General features: G+C 46.9%; 1 protein-coding gene across 5 annotated transcripts in view; it reads right to left on the reverse strand.

Annotated features, from left to right (window-relative positions):
- CMIP (c-Maf inducing protein) overlaps positions 1-18,780 on the reverse strand; it is a 128,791-nt gene that overhangs the window by 27,761 nt on the left and 82,250 nt on the right. For all 5 annotated transcript variants that reach the window (XM_080552462.1, XM_080552461.1, XM_080552465.1 and 2 more), the window contains 3 exons: positions 5,248-5,409; positions 4,057-4,098; positions 1,212-1,274 (listed from right to left, as the gene is read on the reverse strand). In XM_080552462.1, coding sequence (XP_080408588.1) covers positions 1,212-1,274; positions 4,057-4,098; positions 5,248-5,409 — 267 coding nt within the window. The remainder of the gene's footprint in view (positions 1-1,211; positions 1,275-4,056; positions 4,099-5,247; positions 5,410-18,780) is intronic.

Consider the following 18,780-nt stretch of genomic DNA (forward strand, 5'->3'; position numbering starts at 1 on the left):
GGGCTAATTAATCTTTCCTGGGAATTGGATACTTGTAACACTGTTCTCTCCTACAGATTTGCTGGTATCTAATAAAAAATTACAACGGGAGCTCATGAACTGTGCAAATTGCTTTCCCTACCGCTTATTCTTCACGAAACTCACTGGAATTTAATAGCTTTTGGGATATATCCCAATCTATCAGTCAGAGTAATTCAAGTAGGAAAGGACTTTTGGAGCTCATCTGGCCCAACCCCTGCTCAAAGCAGGGCCAGTTGTGAAGACACTTTAGCCTACTCACTAGCCTTGCCCACTCAAGTTCTGAGTATCGCTGAGGAGGGAGAGTTCATAACCTATAAAAACAACTTCCCTTGCTGCAACTATACACAGCCCATCCCACACCTTTAGAGATAAGTAAGTAGCTATCTCTGATAGAGACCAAAAGCATAAAAAAATATAAGTGCCCATATAGCTTGGAGGATGAGAGACTGGTGGGGTAACACGGAGTCTTGGAGGTATTGGAGTCTGAGACTAGGAATGGCCCTAAGGCTGGCTTATCAAAGTGAAACAAAGTCAGAGTTTTTTCTTGAAACTTGACGATTTCTGCAGGAGTAACTGCTGACAAGTAACTCTGGGTGGGAATTTTAAGCAACATCCAGATTGTTTTACAAGTGTACATCCAGTCTCCAGTAAGCAGATTAAAGCAGACTTGAAACTGAAATGCAAAGAGACCTAGAGAAAAAGTAGTATTTTCAAATCCACAAGTTTTTCCTCCAAACCGCACAGAAAAGATGCAAAATGCAGCAGAAGCCTGGATTTTCCAGGAAAGAGGATGGGTCCACATGATCTTTCCACTACCATTACCCCACGACATAAAACCATTACGGCTGAGTTATGCATCGCATTACCAACACATCTGAACCCAGTGACTCCAACGATTTTTGCATTAGCTAAATAGAACATACAGTAGGGCATCTCATGTACCCAGACTGGGGTGGGGTAGTCTGAAGATCTTAACTCTCATGGATTATCAATACTGTGCAGTCTGGTGTGTGAAGAGTATGTATCTATTCATCATAATGGTGCTGTCAACTATTCCATTATCACCGGTTGTTGACCAAAAGATGAAATCAATTTGGGCATGAGGCAAGGAGTTAAAGAAAAAAGCAACAATCCCCTCAAAGAACTACCCTCATATACAACTATTAGATTTCAGAAAGCTGCTCTAGTACCTTGCAGAAGAATTCACAGAGGTCAGGAGGAGGATGGTTGTTTTCCAGCAAAGGTGCAATTGCCTTTAAAAAATTAAAGAGAGAGAAAAAAAATCATTAGAAGGCTGCAACTGGAGTAAGAGTTCTGCAGGGGAACATTTTTCTTGCAAAAAGAAAGGTCACTTTCCTTTTAAAAAAGGACAAAAGTATCAGTATAGAAATTAGAGGTGGGATGTGTGTTTTACACATAAGCTTAAGCACACCCTTGCTGTGAATCCTCTGGAAAGTTTTGCTTTTAACTACATCAGTGTAAATTCATAAAACACAGCAAAGGAGTAACATTTTTATACTGGTTTCAATGAAAACAGGAGCTGCAAATCAGTTATTTAGTATGTAATATAGCAAGGACAAATCTGCTTCACTGATTCGGTAGTAACATCTCTCTAAAAGAAAAAAAACACCACCAAACAAATACATGTCTTTTATATAAGAGTTCAAGCTCACATACAGCTGATAATTCATGAAAAGAAATACAGCACTGTTCCTACCTGGAAGGCCTCTATTTATCAAAATCAAGAATATAACTTTTTGCAAGTTGAGATCAACAATTCCTTCCTTGCTGCTACGCCAACTGATGTGGTTATGCTCAGTAAATACATTAGAGGTCATACCTGCCACTGAGAGTGTAATGAACTTATGTTGTTGTTACTTCCTTTGTAATTTAGGAAATGGTACTAGAACAATGTATTCTCTCTACGTGATGATGCCTTCGGGCTTTTCCAATCTCGAGCTGAAGGGATTCCCAGTACCCATTTAAAAGTAAGGCTGTAAGCAGCGGCTAGGACATTTTGTATTAAGCAACCGAACACCAGATATTTTATCTGGATGGCATCTGGAGCTTTACTAAGGCAGCCTCTTCTGATTTTTGCTCTCCCTCTCATCTCCTTAAGGCCTTTAGCCACAGCGAGTCTGCTCAAAATGAGCTTGTTTCACAACAGCTGCTTTCACACGCGAGCAGGTTAAGGTTAATGTGAACTTTAACAACGAAACCCAGCATATCTGCAAAGATCTGTTTGGGTTACAGGTAACACTTGTGAAGTTTCTGTTCATTCTTGTATGCCATCCTTCTGCAACTATTCACTCTGCCTCTGGCGGTGGCCCAGAGGGGATGGAGAAGGCAACACGATTTTGGTAGGACTAGAGGGTCCTCGCTGCCCACCCACCACCCGAGCTAAACATCTCCCTGGAATCCACCTTTCGAAGTGTCAGCCACGGCACCAGCCAAACCACAGCAGGCAGGCGTTGCAAAATCACCACGTGCTGATACCTGTCCGGCCACTGCCGTCACTGCAGCAGAGATGGGGCTTGGCTGGCTGTCAGCCTAGGAAAAATGGGCTTTTTTGTTCAGCCTCGTTCCTGCTGAATGCAGGGAATAACCGCAGCAGTCACTGTCAAGAGGGTCGCAGCTCCGCCTGTACGGTCTGTATGGAGAAGAGGCAGCACAAAGAAGCCTGTGTTTGCCTTCTGTGAAACCTGCTGCCGCGCATCACCCAGTGACGGGCGACTGATCCCCTACCAGGAAGGGACGAGTTGTAATATTGATCTGTTCCAGCAACATCTAGATAGGAAAGGCGGTTTGGTCTGCACAGCAAATCACTGTGTGCTTCTGCAACATGACACAAGCGCACAGCAACAGCAGTACCTCCTAATAGCACAGGTTGGCTGTATAATGGCAGTGAGCTCTAACAGACCGAAACCTCCGACTCCTTAACGGCTGGGGCACAACCTGCAGAAGCGCAGGACTGACCCAAAGCAGCCTTCACTCAGGATCACTGAATAATTTAGGCTGAAGGGACCTTTGGAGGCCACCTGGTCCAACCTTCCTGCTCACAGCAGGGCTACCTGACATCTTTTATTAAAAAATCCTTCCCCAAAACAACCAGTTTTCACTGGAAGCCTGAACTTTCCTTGGCACTGGAGGAAAATGAAAGCTACAGCAGATCTCAAAGAAAAGTAAATGCCATTTCAGAAACTTATCTCTAGCTAAAATGGTATCTTAAGCAGCAGCTACACACAATTCACACCTACTGGCAGCTACACGCTGCCTTGTTTTGCAGAAGGATTCACAGGGACGTGATACGATCAGGTGGTGGTGAAGTTCTAGGTCTGACTGCTGGGAAAATCTCCTGGAAATTGCCAGCGACTGAAATTAAATTACAGTGATGGGGTAGCAATTTCCATCTCTCTGATAAATTGTTGAGATTTTGTGTTTTCTTGCACAAGGAAGAAGGTAGCTATTTGACATACTTATTTCTATGTCTAAATAAATGCAACCTGCGGAAGAGAAACAAGTTGAGGGGCGTATTTCTACAAACCAAGTAAGCAGGGGGTTAAACTGCAGTGACACATACACATATCCGTACTTACAAAAACAATCACTTGCTCACATACCATCAGAGATGGAGACATTCTGTATATGGCAGCATTAGCCCCTCAGGAAACTACTAAGCCTAAGGGTTTTATAGGGCACATCTGGAAATGATGTTTTTTGACTATTTAAAGTACATATATAACATTGCACTGTGTAGCCCAGTAAGGAGGCCATTTTGGAAGCAGATTAACCCTACATATGCTGTATAACTTGAAGAGGAAAATATCATTATTCATCTGTGAAGCAAGAAAAGAGGAACACTAAACCATGCAAAAGCCTATAGGCCAAATTGGTTTGATCCAGTTCAAATTCATCAGCACTGATACAAGTGCTTTCATATCTGCCCAGCTTCAGTAGGGCAGAGGCTTAAGCACTGAGAGAAGTGTTACTGAACCATACGGATTTGTTCCCGGATTTTGACAGAAAGTTACTCACCACAATAATGCTCTCATGGTCTTGAGTGGTTAAGTTGTTGTTCTGCAAGAGTCAAACAGAAGAAATGAATGAGCAAACAGTTCTGAGCTGGCACAGCAGCATACACTGTACTCTCAGCTACCATCAGACACTCACAGAAAGCCTCAAGACTGCCTTTATTTATTTTTAGAATAAAATTAATCAAATTAAAATCGTTCTCTTAAAGAAGGTCTTACACAATCTGCTATGAGGGGTTGTGGAAGCTTCCATTTCTTCCTCAGCACCTTCAGATTCAAGTCACCCCAGCCATGAAAGCTAAGCACACAAACACCAGGATGCCAGAGCAGGATTCAATTAACTGGAAAACTAAAGCTAGTGATAGAGTTCTTAAACTTGTTTTCTGTAGCCAGGCTGGATGTTTCTAAGAAAATTAATAAAAGAATTGTTGCATTGTTGTATACCATTTTTGGTAGTAAAACAGCTGCTGCAGTTTTCCTTAAGTTCCTTCTTCTAAAATGGAATCAGTAAAAGCCTACTGGAAGTCACTGGTTTTCAACAGCAAAGTGCTTTTGGCTTTCTCAGCAGCATGATCCATTCAGAGGTTACAGAGCCTACTGCAAGACAAACAGCTGGCAACTTCTTTGGTTATCCCAAATCTTTGCACTTCAGAACTTGGACATCAAAAACCTGCTTGGCATTAAATTTCCTGTCCACAAAAAGTTAACTATTTGAAATAGATGTAAAAAAGGATAGATATCTCTGAAGAAGGAGGCTATTTTTCTTTGCCAGAACTGGCAATAATAAAAAGCTGCGCTATGAATTTATTGGTAGATACATTTGCTGGCCTTGTACAAGGATGATCAGTCTTGCAAACAAAGCCAGTGGAACAGAAGTCAAGGGAAGTTTTACTACTGACTCGAAATAAGACTTGAGTCAGACCCATAACAAATTTACCATGAATAACCGAACAAAACCCCATAGCCTCAAGAGAAATGTTTTTTTGTTTTGTTTCCAGACATCTACCTAACATGGGTCAAATTCTTCTTTTCCCTAAAAAGTACAAATTCCACTCAAGTCAGCAGAAGTCATGAGCAGATTTAAAGAAAAAATTTTGAAAGCCTAAGTTAAAATAAAACCCACCCACAAACTTTTAACTGTTTGTCTCTCATCAAAAGGTGACAGTGTCTTGCATGAGCACAGCTGAGATCATACCTCTGAGAGCAGTTTTGAGACAATCTCCAGTGGGGCTTGGTGAATGGAATCGTCCTGAAGCGGAGACGTCAGCGCCATGTCCACCAGCGTCCTGATCTCCTTCAACACCACCTCCCAGCGGCTGGGGTTACTGAGCACCTTCTTGTACTTGTAAATCTTTTTCTGCAAGGAAAATGGAAGGGTCATGTTGACAGCACCGTAAGCCCCTTGAAAAACTGACTTAGACACGTGCCTCCGACAGGCAATCAGCAAGTGGGTTGCTTTGTACTTTGGGTCTTGCCTTTTCTGTTTGCTAAAAAGCTGTACTTAACACATTGCAATGGAAAATAAAACCTCGTATGGGTAAATCAACTATTTCCGCGAATGCAGTGAAAAAACATAGTTCCTTTTTATCTTGAAAAGAAGTTTTTTTTAACTCCAGAGCACCTTTCTTTCCATCACCTCCTCCTGCAAACACCTCCCTCCTCAGGCTAGTAACAGATACTCGCTATTGCACTGTTTCCAGAGCCGTAGGACTTTTTAAAGAGAGTTAGTCACAGGGGTTGGAGGGATCAAAACATCATTCCGCAGATGTTGCACTCCCCAGTGCCGATTGGTGAATTCACGTTCAGAATGAATTACAATTAACAGTAAAAAAAATCCAACTGATCCACAGGCATTTTGGGCTTTTCCCCCCCCGTTCTTGAAGGATGCTGAGAAGTTGTCGTGACTCCCCAGCTGTGACAGAAACACGCCTGCTGAGTCTCTAGATCTCCCTCGCAGCAGTGTTTCAGTGCTCGGCTGAGCACTGCTCGCTGCCCAACGCCACCGCCCTCACCCCTGCTGCTTCCCCCACCGGCGCTGCCCGCAGCAGCTGGGGAGCAGAAGGCACCTCTTACCTCCTCGGCAGCCACGTCGCCGAACGGCTGGCACACAGGCTGCTCGCCAGTATAAATAGCAGTCCCTAGAGGAAAGCCACCCCCCCCTAAATTCCCAGAGGTGGCCTGTTGAAACTCTAGAAGTCCAAGGAAGCGACGAGGGGAGTTACAGCACCAACACGAAGTGCTGAGAGCGGCTTGCCAAAGCCACGTCCTCCAGGCACCACGCCGGGAGGGAGCTGCAGGGTTTTGGCTAGCTGACGGGTCCCTTCACTCATCTCTGCCTGCCCAACTCGCCCCCCGATGAACGGGGTGACAAGAAGTCTGGGTACCTCTCAGGTTTATTGAACAACACCAGCTGGGCATTAAAACACGGCTGCTTTGCACTAAATATGGATTTGCATTTCCAGAGAAATCCCAGAAACCGCCTATTTCATGCAGCTTGCAGATTCAGCTGCACCGTCTGAGCTTAATGCCATGAGTGCAATAAAGGCAGGGGACTTTGCAAAGGGTTACTCTGCTTTGTTTTGGTGTGGGTTTTTTTGCTTTGTTTAATTCTGTTTTGGAGCTTTGCTGCTCCACGCGCTTCCCCTTTCACTCGCGCAGGGCAGCTGCCACCAGACAGGCAGGCTCACTGCTTCCCCTGCAGATCTCATGCTCAACAAAAAACACAGTCACCTCCGTACCCTATCTGAAATATTGAGAACAATACAGAAAACACAGATTCTGGATGCTCTGGGTTTTTCTGTGCTGCTGGGGAGGGAGACGAGGGTAGCACTGGGCTGACATGTAAAGGGCAGGGCGGGCACAGTGGTGATTTTAAGCTACCAGCACTACTTCCATTACCATCACAGATTTCTTGGAGCCTTGAATCATGGAGAAGCTTGATTCACAGAGAGTTTAACTTTTGTCTGTTCGCACAGTGCATCTTTTTAGGGTCTTCTTCTTAGACCGACTCCGGCATGAAGCAAAGTCCATGTTTCAAAGCCAAGCAGCCCGCTCTGTCACCTGAAGCAGCTCCTCTCTGAGTAAGGACATTAAACAACAACGCCAGCTCCATAGATCTGTTTTCCATGCGGAAATGTGCTCCTTGGTCCCATACTAGGAAGAAATCAAGCTCAAAGCAGAATTCAAAGCTAGACGAGAAGTGGGGCAGGGGGGCAGTGGTTACTGTGCATCACCTGCTGTGTGCTGCCCCGCTCCCGGGTGTGACGGCGTGGTTGGGGACAGCAGCTCCTTCAGCCAAAGGGACGGCTGCTGAAAGCAAGCTGCCGGCCCCACAGCAGGACCTGAGCACAAATCTCTTCCCTCCGCTGCCAAATCCCCCCTTGCATGGGGGTGGGAGGAGCGAGGGAGGCCTCCTTTCCCTTTTAGAGGCGACCATGAAAAATTAAAGCTCTGTTGATGCTGACGCACGTAAGAGGAAAGCCAGAAGGAGCTGTGCTGCGCCAGGGAGACCTCCAAAAGCTCAGAGCAGCAGACAGCAGCTCAAAGGCAGCACCCAGGGAAGCCACCTTTGCACGCACTGTGCCTATTGCTGCCAAAAAAAGGCAGACTTAGCAGTCCCTGCTTCCACCTTTCAGCACAACGGGGTGTGCTGTGCTGGTGCACCGAGCTGCAGCCTTCCAGGGACGTCGCCCAAGTTTGGAGTGATGGTGGGAAAGCCGCTGGAAATAAATAAATAAGTTGGGACGCCGTCCCCAGGAGGGCTGAACTCTGCTGTCCTGAACCTTTGCCCATGGTTACTGTGCTGTTTTCCTCGGCAGAACGTTTTTCACTGTTGAGCGCCTTGCTGAAAGCCTCAATTAAAGCCTGAACCCTATCAGTCGGATACAGAAGCAATTTGCTTTGTATCAGCAAGCCCTTGGCCAGCACCGAGCCATCTGCTCCATTCTACCTGCGCCGGCTCCGGAGCGAGCAGAAACGATCCCTTAGGAGCCTAAAACAAAGCTGCCCGGTGAAGACCCACGGTGGAGAATGGGCTCATGGACACGTGCGAGGAGCTTGTTCCCCCGAAAATGGGTGTAAAAGATGCTTTCAGTTGTGTACAAGAAAAATGCTGGGCTGGGAATCCAGCCTCATGCAGATTTCGCTAACAGCAGCGGCTCCCGAGACCATTCCTGCGAGTGACAATACCACGTGCCAGCGTGGAGTTTGACCCTTCTGGTTACTGACCAGCCAGAACCACACAGCTAACGTCATCCCAGAAATCTCGCTATGCTGACTCTTAAAACAGAACCAGTTGAGTTTAATAAGTACCGAGAAGCAGCAAGGGGAATAAGCGACACCAACAGGGCATCCTTCGTTCTCAAGTCACTCTCATTAATTAAGTCTTGCAAAAACCCAAAGATCTAAGTCTTGGTCCTCTTTCAGGGGAGGAGGAATTGAAGCCTACGTGAGAAAAATTACTTTTCCAGGGTTATTAAGCAAGCATGTGACAAAAATCTGTAGGCAGTGGCTTTTGCCATCAGTGCTCAGAAGCTCGTGAACATTGCTGTGAACAGAAAGTTCAGACGGGTCTATGGTAGAGGAAACTTTCAGCTTCTTTTAAATGACATCTCTGTGTGTTACTCTATCCCATAATGGCTTCATCTGGTAGCTCTTGCTCATTCAGCACCTCTCTGGACAAGAATGGAAATACTGATAGAGCTGACATCTAAAAAAATGGTCTCTAATGCACAGAAATGGAAGGCATGGCACGACTGCCTTTCTTGACCCTAACAAGACCTTGCCTGTAAAGAACATCTTAGAGCAACCCATGCACTTGATCCAAAAAAAGGCGAGATGAAGTTGGCCTTCTTCACCAAATTTCACCCCTGCTTTGCCATCAGTGGCCAGCAAACATTCTGTATTCTTGAGAACCAGTCTTCCCCTCAGCTACTACTGCCATCGTAACACTAAAATAAATTGCCAGCCCGAACCCAGAGCAGCCAGTTAAATTCTGTGCTCTTTGGTCCTTTTCCTCCCAATATCGTTTCTTTTGTGGCCGAGCTCAAGCTACTGCAGGAACATGCATGACTTGGAGGGCTGCGTGTGCCAGCGGCTGTTTATTCCTCACCGAGCACCGAGGGCAGCTCCAGCAGAAGGGCAAGGTCGCCCTCCTGCCCAGCGCTCCTCCCCAGCTCAGCGAGGGGATGCCCGAGCCAAACTGGTGCTACGGTTTGGTTTTGATGGAGCTTCAGTAAAATGGAGGTAGCCCTTGCTAGACGTAAGTAGACAAAGGAAAAAAGCACAGAGCAGCCACTGGAACTGTTTTCCCCACCGTTGCAGAACTTTCTGTTAAAATGCTACGTACCAAGAAACAGGAAAGTTGCTTGCAATGTCCAGTACACGTCTGGCATGTCCTACACAAGTCAGGAGCTGTACCATGTATTCTTGAGCACCACCTGCTGGCATCTCGTCTATTCAATCACTGCCTTCGTGAAAACAAAGATGGCATCCCCAGGACTCAGCTAGGTCCCTGTTCTAACACAGGCAGTGCTCAAGGTATTCTGAAAAACAGGTGAGAATAACTTGCTGCTAACAGATAGCTTCCCTGTTAGCCAGGGATAGGCTTGCATCACCAGGTGGATCCACTGAAAGCCTTTCAGCCTTTAGCAATATAAAGATAAAAAGCAACTTGACTAAGTCTACAAGAAGTGCCATTCCAGGCAAAGGGCTGGGGCCAGGACCGGTGTATATAAATGCTGGCAAAGCGGGGACGTGGGACTGCTCATGCCGCAGCAAACTCCTCCTGACCTTCAGAAGGTTTTGCTAGGAAAATTCCTGATCCTCCCTTGGTGAAGGTCTACGTAAAACTTCATTTCCTGACAATTCATATTAAAAAATTCCAAAGAAATCGACGATATTTACGGCACTGAGATCAGCACCCATGAGCGTAGGCCCTGACTAAATACACCAAGTGACAGTCCCTGCCCCTAGCAGCTCACGGTCTCGATGACTGCAGGCAGGAAGGAGAAGCAGAGCAAGAAAGCTGAGGTGATTTCCTTGAGGTACATGGCAGGTCAGGACCAGAGCAAGACTGAGGCCCCCTGACTCTCAGGCCTCGGCCCAGTCGCTAGCTGAGGGCACATCTAAATAAACGCACCGCCAACGTGCACGGGGCAAGCAGGCCGAATGCTGACACCCCATCGCTGTGCTTCCCACTCATCTGCCCGCAAGCCTTTTTTCGGCCTACATTCATTAACCTTTTTGTTTTCCACTGGTGTCTAGCACCTCGCTCCAGGTCTCGGTTAATCCAAGCAAGAACCCTGGCCGCCCAAACCGGCGCTGTGTCGAAGCCGCCGGAGTTCAGCGGGTTCAGGAGCAGTGACGTGGGTTGAGCTGTTACTAATACACAGGCTGGAACAACTGAACAGGCACTTCCCACGGGCACAAAGCTTGTCCTTTGCTCAGATACCACTGGGACAACACCGCTGCAGGACTGAAAGAATGCTGAAATAAACAAAACTTGAAAGGGACGCGCCATGGGTTGCATTTCTGCTTAGGCCAAGAGAGGTGCAATGTGGCCAGGGGACCTGGGGGCTCACAGGGCAGCCCCTCACTCACAACACTGGGCACCTGTGACAGTAACACACTGGAGAACTTGCTCCCAAAGCATGCTGTATTTATATTACATGTACATCCCCTCCTTTGCCCACAGCTGTCCCCTGGCTGGCTGTCCTTCTGGGTTTGTGCTCTACGGTGTGTTCTAGACCACTGCAAAGACACCCTTCAGCAAAGGTGGGTGAAAGGATGAGAAGGAAAGGATATTCTATGCAAGGGAAGAGAAAAAATGAAATGAAATGAAATGAAATAAAATAAAATAACATAACATAAAATAACATAACATACAATAACATAACATAAAAACACCATGCAAGCAGGTCTTAAATTTATAGACTCCACTGAAGACAAACCTGCATGCAAATATAGTGTATGTGCCTCCAAAAATCGAAGGCAACTCAAAAATTGTGGCTTCCTTTTATCCCCCAGGTGGGGAAGGAAGGGGTTCTCTGGTGGACTCACCGCCAAGCAGAGAGACCAGGCTTTGCTTTTGCCCGTCTCTCACCTTTTTCTCCAGTCCCTGCCCTTCGGTCACCAAGATCCAGGAGCGCAGCTGGCGGATCCAAACCCAGATCTCCCTTAGCTGTGCGTTCGAGATGCCGTTTCCCAGCTAGAAAACGCAAAAGGCCAACTGCGGCTCCAGCTGCACTGAGCATGGGCTAATGCGGTTACTCTCGTAATCAGACCTGTCCACAGGGGAGACATTTTTTGGCAGGGCTGACTCCGATGCATTCCCCGAAACCCTCCATCCCTGCTTCCATTTCCTTTTGGCAAACGCTCCCATTCTTCAGGCCCCGGTTCCAGCATCAGCTTTACACTTCAGGTTGGCAAAACATCAGCTCTCATCCTGCACACAGCAACTGCTGTTCCGTATTTTCCATATCAGAGCCAAGCTGGGGTTTGTTTTTAATGTTGCTTTGGCTATGCGGAATTTCACTATGACTGCAGATACGCTTCGAGCAGAAGCACAAGCCACACCTCGCTTGTGAAAAACATTGGTAGAGCCACAGCTGCGGTCTTGGGTTGCAAATCCCATGCAACGTCTCCCCAGAAGAAGAAATGTTTTAAAACACATTGACCATGTGGGGTTTGGGGTGGTGTTTCTTTTGGTTTTAAGCTTAAGTCGCACAACACCTTTTTCTCCTGATGTTGGGCAGGAGGAAAATCTTCGTTGCAGTTGATAACCACAGGTACTGGAAAGCTCTGCCCTAGGTGCATGCTGGTGGGGTTACAAACCCCCCTGGGGCTGTCTCAAACCATTCTGCAGAATGAGTAAGAAAACCTCCACGGAGAGGTTGCCGGAGTCGCAGAATCAGGGCAGGAGCCAGACACCCTGCTTCATTTACAGCACTCTGACAGCCTCTGAGTCACCGTCAGAGAAGGTTTCAGACATGCTCAGGCACAACTCTCTCCTCCTGCAGGGCCTCGCCGCTGCCTGCTGCAGCACTTTTGGCCCTTTTTGCCAGCGCAGCAACTGCTTAGCACGGACACTGCCTGGGCATCGGCACCTCTGGGTGCTGCTGCCACAACCCACGGTTTCCAGAGGGGGTGCAAGCCTGACATGTATGAGCTGGAGTCAGCAAAATCACGTTCCATTAAAAAAAAATAATAAAATAACAGACTACTGGATGAAAAGCAGGAATATGTGTGCACCATTCAGTTCCACACTCTCCAAAACCTTCAGTGGACTAACCGCATTGCAGTGCGTGGGAAAAAAACAGCATTAAACTCCAGCAGGAACTGTATGACTGTGGAGTTCAGCATTGAATCAGAGAAAGCAGAAGCCACAAAGAACCGTGACATGAACTGCTATGTAGGTGCAGTCCTGGCTGCGTACAGACCTAGCATTACTGGCTGCATTACAGGATGCACCTGACACCAAGGTGAAGTGCTCCGGGTTTCCCGTACCTACATATCTGTGCGCTTTATAACCCACACATGACGGCTGCGGCTGTGGAGCCCGGTCCTTGACATCCACCGGCTCTCAGGCTGCAGCGGGAATAAATGACTTTGCCACTGCAGAGACGAGATAGTGCGTAGGGGGAAAAAAAAAAAAAAAAAAAAAAGAACACGCACAATCTTATCGTCACTGCACTTTGACCAGGTCTGCCAGAGGAAAAGCCGTGCACAAGGCCACCGTGGAGAACAGGCAGGCAGCATACCTGCTGTGCAGAAAGCCACCCCACTGACAGTACTGATCCCACTCAGGCACGAGAGCTGTTCATCACCAGGAAAAGGGGACGCTGCCTCATCTGCAAGGCTGCGGAACATATGCCAGCCCTTTCAGGCACGAAGGGACTCTGATGGGAAGGACTTGCCACCCGAGAAACCGCCTCGAATTAGGATTAAGCAGCTGGCTAATGGTAGGAGCTGTTAACAAAAGATAACCTCTGAAAGAGAATCCGGTCCAATTCTGTGTTCTGGGAAACGCCAGTCAGCTTAGGTAGCACCGAGTGGCGTACAGAGCAATTATTTCTTCCCAGATATGCAAACCAGATTAAAAAGCCACGTCATCCCTTTTCCTTAATAGTCTGCTGCTAGCAGTGGGCACCCTCGCCTTCTCCTGCCCTCCTCCCCGCTCGCCAGTCAGCAAAACCTTCTAAATGGACGTTTACCCACCTGCTTCACTCTCTCCTCCTTGGCAAATGCATTATTTTGCTGAGTTTCCAGCACTTCAGAGCCATAAATGGCTTTGAGATTGACTTCTCTCTCATGTGCACCTGCATCATCAATGTCGTCAGCAAGAGAGATGTGCAGGGCTCGAGGAGCGTGTTTGTGTCAGAGAGCTGCTGCAGAGCCGTGGGGAGAGCACAGGCACTGGGTACTGATGTGAGGCTTGCAAGCATCTTAAAAGGGACTTTGGGAAAGCAGGGTGTTTCTGCCTGCAGATCGCAGGGCTTTGGAGCTCTGAATTTCCCAGTTTCTCACAGGGAGATACCAGATTTTAGAGCGGCATCTGCATCTCAGACAGTGCCATCGCTCTGTTCCACATTTTTACGTCCCATCTCACTGCACCCAGTCAGCACAGAACGCCAAAGCCACTGCAGCTTTTTAGCCCACCGAAACACCACCAGATCTCTGCGATTTGCTCGTCTTCTTTCCCCCTCGTACAAACGCTGCACGACGTGCAAATCCAACCGAGACCCGCAGCGTTCAGCTCTCTGACCCCACGGCCGACATCCTCGCAGAGCATCCCGCATTGCTGGGGTGACACTAACACCGCCGTGCTCTGGGGACAGGCTGATGCAAGCAAGGCGCTGACAATCGCCCCGCTGCCCTCGGTGCATCTTGCCTCTGGCCTCACAGCCCGAGGGAGCATTCCCATCTCAAATCCTACAGCAAAGAGCGGTGAGGCAGTGGCTTCTGAATGAAGACAGGGGAACGAAAGGAGTACTTTTACTAGCATTGTTTTCTGCTGCTTTTTTTTTTCTAATTTTGAAACAATTGCTATTTCTGGGGGGGAAAAAATAAGGAAGTGTGACAGACATGCTGGGCATGTGACTCGTAGCAGATGATACAGGCTGTGACACTTGCAACTTTCAGAGTTTTTTGTGGATATTAGTAGCAATTTTATAATCCTCTAAGACAACGAATTACACATACTCTGATGCTCTGGACGCACAGTAATTATACTGGAATAAATAAACAAGAAAAAAAAAACACATGCAAGGCAGGAAAGAGAAATCTAAAACAACACCTCCATCTCCTTTGCTCCTTCAGGCTCCTGTAAGTCTTCTCCAGACACCCATGAAGTAATTGGCAAGAGTCCTCATAACATCAATAATGCAGAACTGGGTCCCAGCACAGCAGCTTAACAAGGCACTTAGTACATGCCAACTCCCCGAGTTAGGCTTTCACACCCAATGCGTCGTGCAAGAAGGATAATTACACTCCTGGGAAAGACTACCAGCGCTGTGCTCATACGAGATCTCCGAAACACCACATTTCTACCTCGCCTCTGCAGCTAGGAACCTTACCGAGAGATCAATTTTGGTGCAGCCCTGTATTAGAGCAGCTACAGAGGAGAAGTTGTAATTTGGTGAAGCTAGTGGTCACCGTGACCTGGAAGTCTTGAATTGCAAAAGATTAGTCATATGGTCGGCCCTGGAATAATGCTGAAGAGCAATTTGTCAGGACGAAAAATGAGGATTCCTCTTGGCCAGTGGTGCAGCATTCCTGAGAAGCAACATACTCCAGCAATTGTAGTTACTCCTCCTCGGAGCCGAGACCTAGGCACACAATAACACCCTGACCTGTTTATTCAGCTGTTTTTGACACCCCTCTATCTTCAGACCTAATATTAGTTTGAATAGGATAGCATCCAAGTCTAGCAGGGAAAATTTAGAGCTGGTCCTGACTTAGCTAAGGCAAGAAAATAACTATCTAGTTTCTACTCAGATTTCACCACTGGCCGATTAATTGGCCGGAGTCCCGCCGCCCTAAAAAAGCCTCTTTTGGCAATGCAGGAGGCAGCTGGGGGTACACAAGCGGGTGCATAGGGCTGGGCGAGGGCAGAGCAGCAGCTCGGATCCAGGCTGGCATCTCAGCACGGTGCCGAGAGCCTCTTTTGGCCGGACAAAGTGCGGTGCCGCCGTGTTCAAAATGCTCAAAACGATAAACTGCTCTACCTTCTTAAAACACTTCCAATGATTTATAATGAGAAGAAACGTCTAGATCCAATTCTGTCAGCATCCTGTCTGGTTTTCATCCATCCGTTTTCCCTTCCCCGAGCGAGAGCCGTGCCTTTCTGCTGCTGACAGCACGGTTACCTCCCGCAGACTGTGGTCCCAGAAACAAGAGGCAAGGCCAAGATTTTTTCGAGTGACGCCTGATAACACATGGCCTGAGGCTGATCGAACGTGCATGGGAAAACGAGGGGGCCAACGGACTTCATGTGCTCGTGGAAACGTCCTAAGCCAAAAGTAGTGGGGGAGGATAGTTAACAGCAAAAAATCAACGTGATTTGACTAAAAGGCTGCATGTATGATGAGATTTCCATGGGTAGCTCCTGACTTGGCAGCGAGGTTGTTCAGCCCACAGACCAACCATTCCCCAAAGGGCGAGGGGACGGCACCGGAGAGCCCCATGCAAGGCAGCAGGCTGCACCTCACCTCGCCTTTCCATGGGAAGTGTAAGGCAACAGCCAAGCACTTGTGGCCTGCCTTTTGTTTTGTCAGGAGCTTGTTCCTTTAAAGCTCATGAGTAGTCAAAGCCCACAATGCTTTTAAAGCCCCGAGGCTTTGAAAGGCAAACCTTAATTCCACAGCTTAGGTTCCCATCAATATATGATTGACTCATACACAGACACAAAAGGGGAAAAAAAAAAGCAGTCATCAGCCTAATTGTATATGAACTATTTGTTGCTTCACCTCAAAATAACAGAAAATGTGAAGTTCTGTGTTCTGCTAAAATACTTGGGGTTTTTAGCTAAAGAAAGCAAAGAAATAGCCAAGACAATTACAGTTGTGTGTGCGCTCCCTAACCACCAAAGAGAGGGTCTGAAGTCCAGCAGACACCACCCCAAAGAGCTGCTGAGTGTGTCGGTGAATAATATTTTCGCTATGAAGCACAGCACAGGGCTCCTGAGTTGTCACAGGGTACCAAAGCTTCCTCTCTCAGATCGTAAATCAGGTGATTAAACACAAATGACAGACGTGGGCATTTTCAGCCATAACTGATGTGATTTTTTTCCCGATCTCATAGTTTTAAGGCATGATTTACCGACATTTAAGGCTCTAAATTTTAATGCCATCATTTAGATTCTATATAAGCCCCACTCCTGTATCAGCACTATTTTTAATCATTACCATGGTGACAAAACCGTAAAGGTGCTTTTACACAAGGAAAGCTTCGCCACACTTTTGAGAACAGTTTCCCTTAACTTAATTTTGTGTAGTTCTATAGCACAGAAAAATACCCCCCTCTGAACTTTCCCTGTTAGATACAGGTACAGACACACACAGCTGGGCAAATCATCTACTGTATAAAAATATTCTGTGTTAATGGACAGGGAATTCATAACCTGGACACGGTACAAACCAGAGAGGGCCTCATTATTCAGGTCAAGTGTGACTTTACATGACAAGCAATCCCTTTGCAATTAACAGGGCCGCTTGTGCATTGAAGTAACTATTTCCCGAAGACACAGATCAAGCAATCCCTAAGGGAACCAGAGAAATATTAATTCAAAATTAAAGTTATTGAACGAGGGCCAACAATTCTTGTTTTAGCATTCACTGCAAAATGTTTGCAAATCCCAAATGACAGCATTGTTCCAGTTCCCAATTCATGGGAATCAAAACACGGAGTCTGTGTAGAAAATGAATGTGAAAACAAGGGTAATGTGTTTGTTGATGGCGAGTGCATACACGCACGGGGCTGCACAAGCAAGGGCACAAGCAGGCGGTGGAGGGAGGTGGCTGTTCCCCTCCGCTCAGCACTTGGGAGACCACACATGAGCTCTGTGGTCAGTCTGCGGCCTCTCAGCTGGGCTGTCCACGCTCTGAGCAACCTCATTCAACTCCAAAGTACACCCTGCGATGAGTGGGAAGGAAGGGGATGTGGGTGGTGAGAGGACCAGACGATGTTCAGTGGTCCCTTCCAAGCTGAACTACTCTACAATTAACACTTTTTCCCTGTCCCTGCTAGCAGATGGGTAAAATCCCTGATCAGGCAGCATTACTCATGAGAGGACAACCAAAAAGTGGTTAATAGCATCAGTAGGAAAGACAAGATATAGGCAAGCCTTTCGAGAAGATCCAGGTCATGGGCACACAAAGCTCCCAGCCTGAGTCATACTTCACGCTTTACTGCAGCCCTAGGTCTATTCTCTCTGCCCTGGGTCGATTCAGGACATTCCCCCAAAGCCTTCAGCTGCCATGTTTCATTGCTGCATCATTCAGCTAACCAGAAAACACAAGCAATCCACATCTCATAATGCAGGCGATGTTCAGAGTTTACTATCAAGCACGCTAAAAAAGCCCTGTGTAACCTTTAGGTTACAGGCAAAAGGTTTGCGTTTCCCCCAGCAAATGCCAACCTCTACTTGTAGGGCCCATCACTGGAGAAGACCCCAGGACCCCCTGGGAAGACCTCAAGGAGGTTGAATTCCAAAGCAGGGTGGTACTAGCCTAGTCAAGTGGTCTTTCCATGACCCACACTTAGAGCACGTGCTGTAGTAGGGCTCAACGTTGGCTAAAGGGGATGGTACCTCTGCGTGCCACATGTCGTACAAGCACACAGAAACAGGCCTTACCCCAAAGACAGCAACAGATAAAAGGGCAACGAAGCAGACGGATACTGTCAGGGGTACACAGATGGGTATTTGTGTGTGTCCCAAAATTACAAGGTCCAGTACCCATCAAAGCCAAGCTTAGCTGTAGTCATCCCCTACAGAAACGGCTGGTTATCACCGTATCTAGCCTAGATCCAGAACGGGCAATGAACTGCACGTGTTATCATCTTTTGTGTGTCCACAGAAAGTGTTGTTATCTTTATCGATACGCTGCTACGACTTATCAGCTCCCAAGTACCAAAGATTATGTATCATGGTTTCAAACCAACCTCCCTGGTTGAAAGGAATGCTTCTTACCCGATGGATTAATGATTTGTTTATGTACGAGGATTTGGACGGTTGTTAACATGTTCTGTTTATTCTCTGAACAACGACAGTTTGGCTTAGCCATAACCCAAAGGAAATCGGGATTTCTAAAAATAGGCTGAGGTGGCCAATAATCTTTTAGGAGTTGCTGATAGCCAGATTAAACAAGAAATTACGCATAACCCTTAGTGGGAGGGTTTCAAATGGAAAACCCCAAGAGAAAATGAGTACATAAGGAACAGACTGCCCCGACATCCAGACTGCCTTCAATAAGCACAGTATTCAAGGAGAAAGTCACACCTAAAAAGCTGTGTAAGCATCTTGACAGCTAGTTAGCTGGATGACACATAAAACCTCTTGGAACTGGATCTAAAACATGGATAATTACATGTTGGGTTTTCTCTCAGTTCTGTTTATCTGTAGCATCTCTTTTATTATTCTCTGGGCTGCAGAAAGAAATTATTTTTGATTTTTATTTCAATGTTTGTCTCTTGGAACAAAAATTATTTCCAGGGTGCTGGCTGGCAAATT

The sequence above is a fragment of the Anser brachyrhynchus genome (assembly GCF_964034855.1).
Source record: "Anser brachyrhynchus genome assembly, chromosome: 12".
Classification (NCBI taxonomy): Eukaryota; Metazoa; Chordata; class Aves; order Anseriformes; family Anatidae; genus Anser; species Anser brachyrhynchus.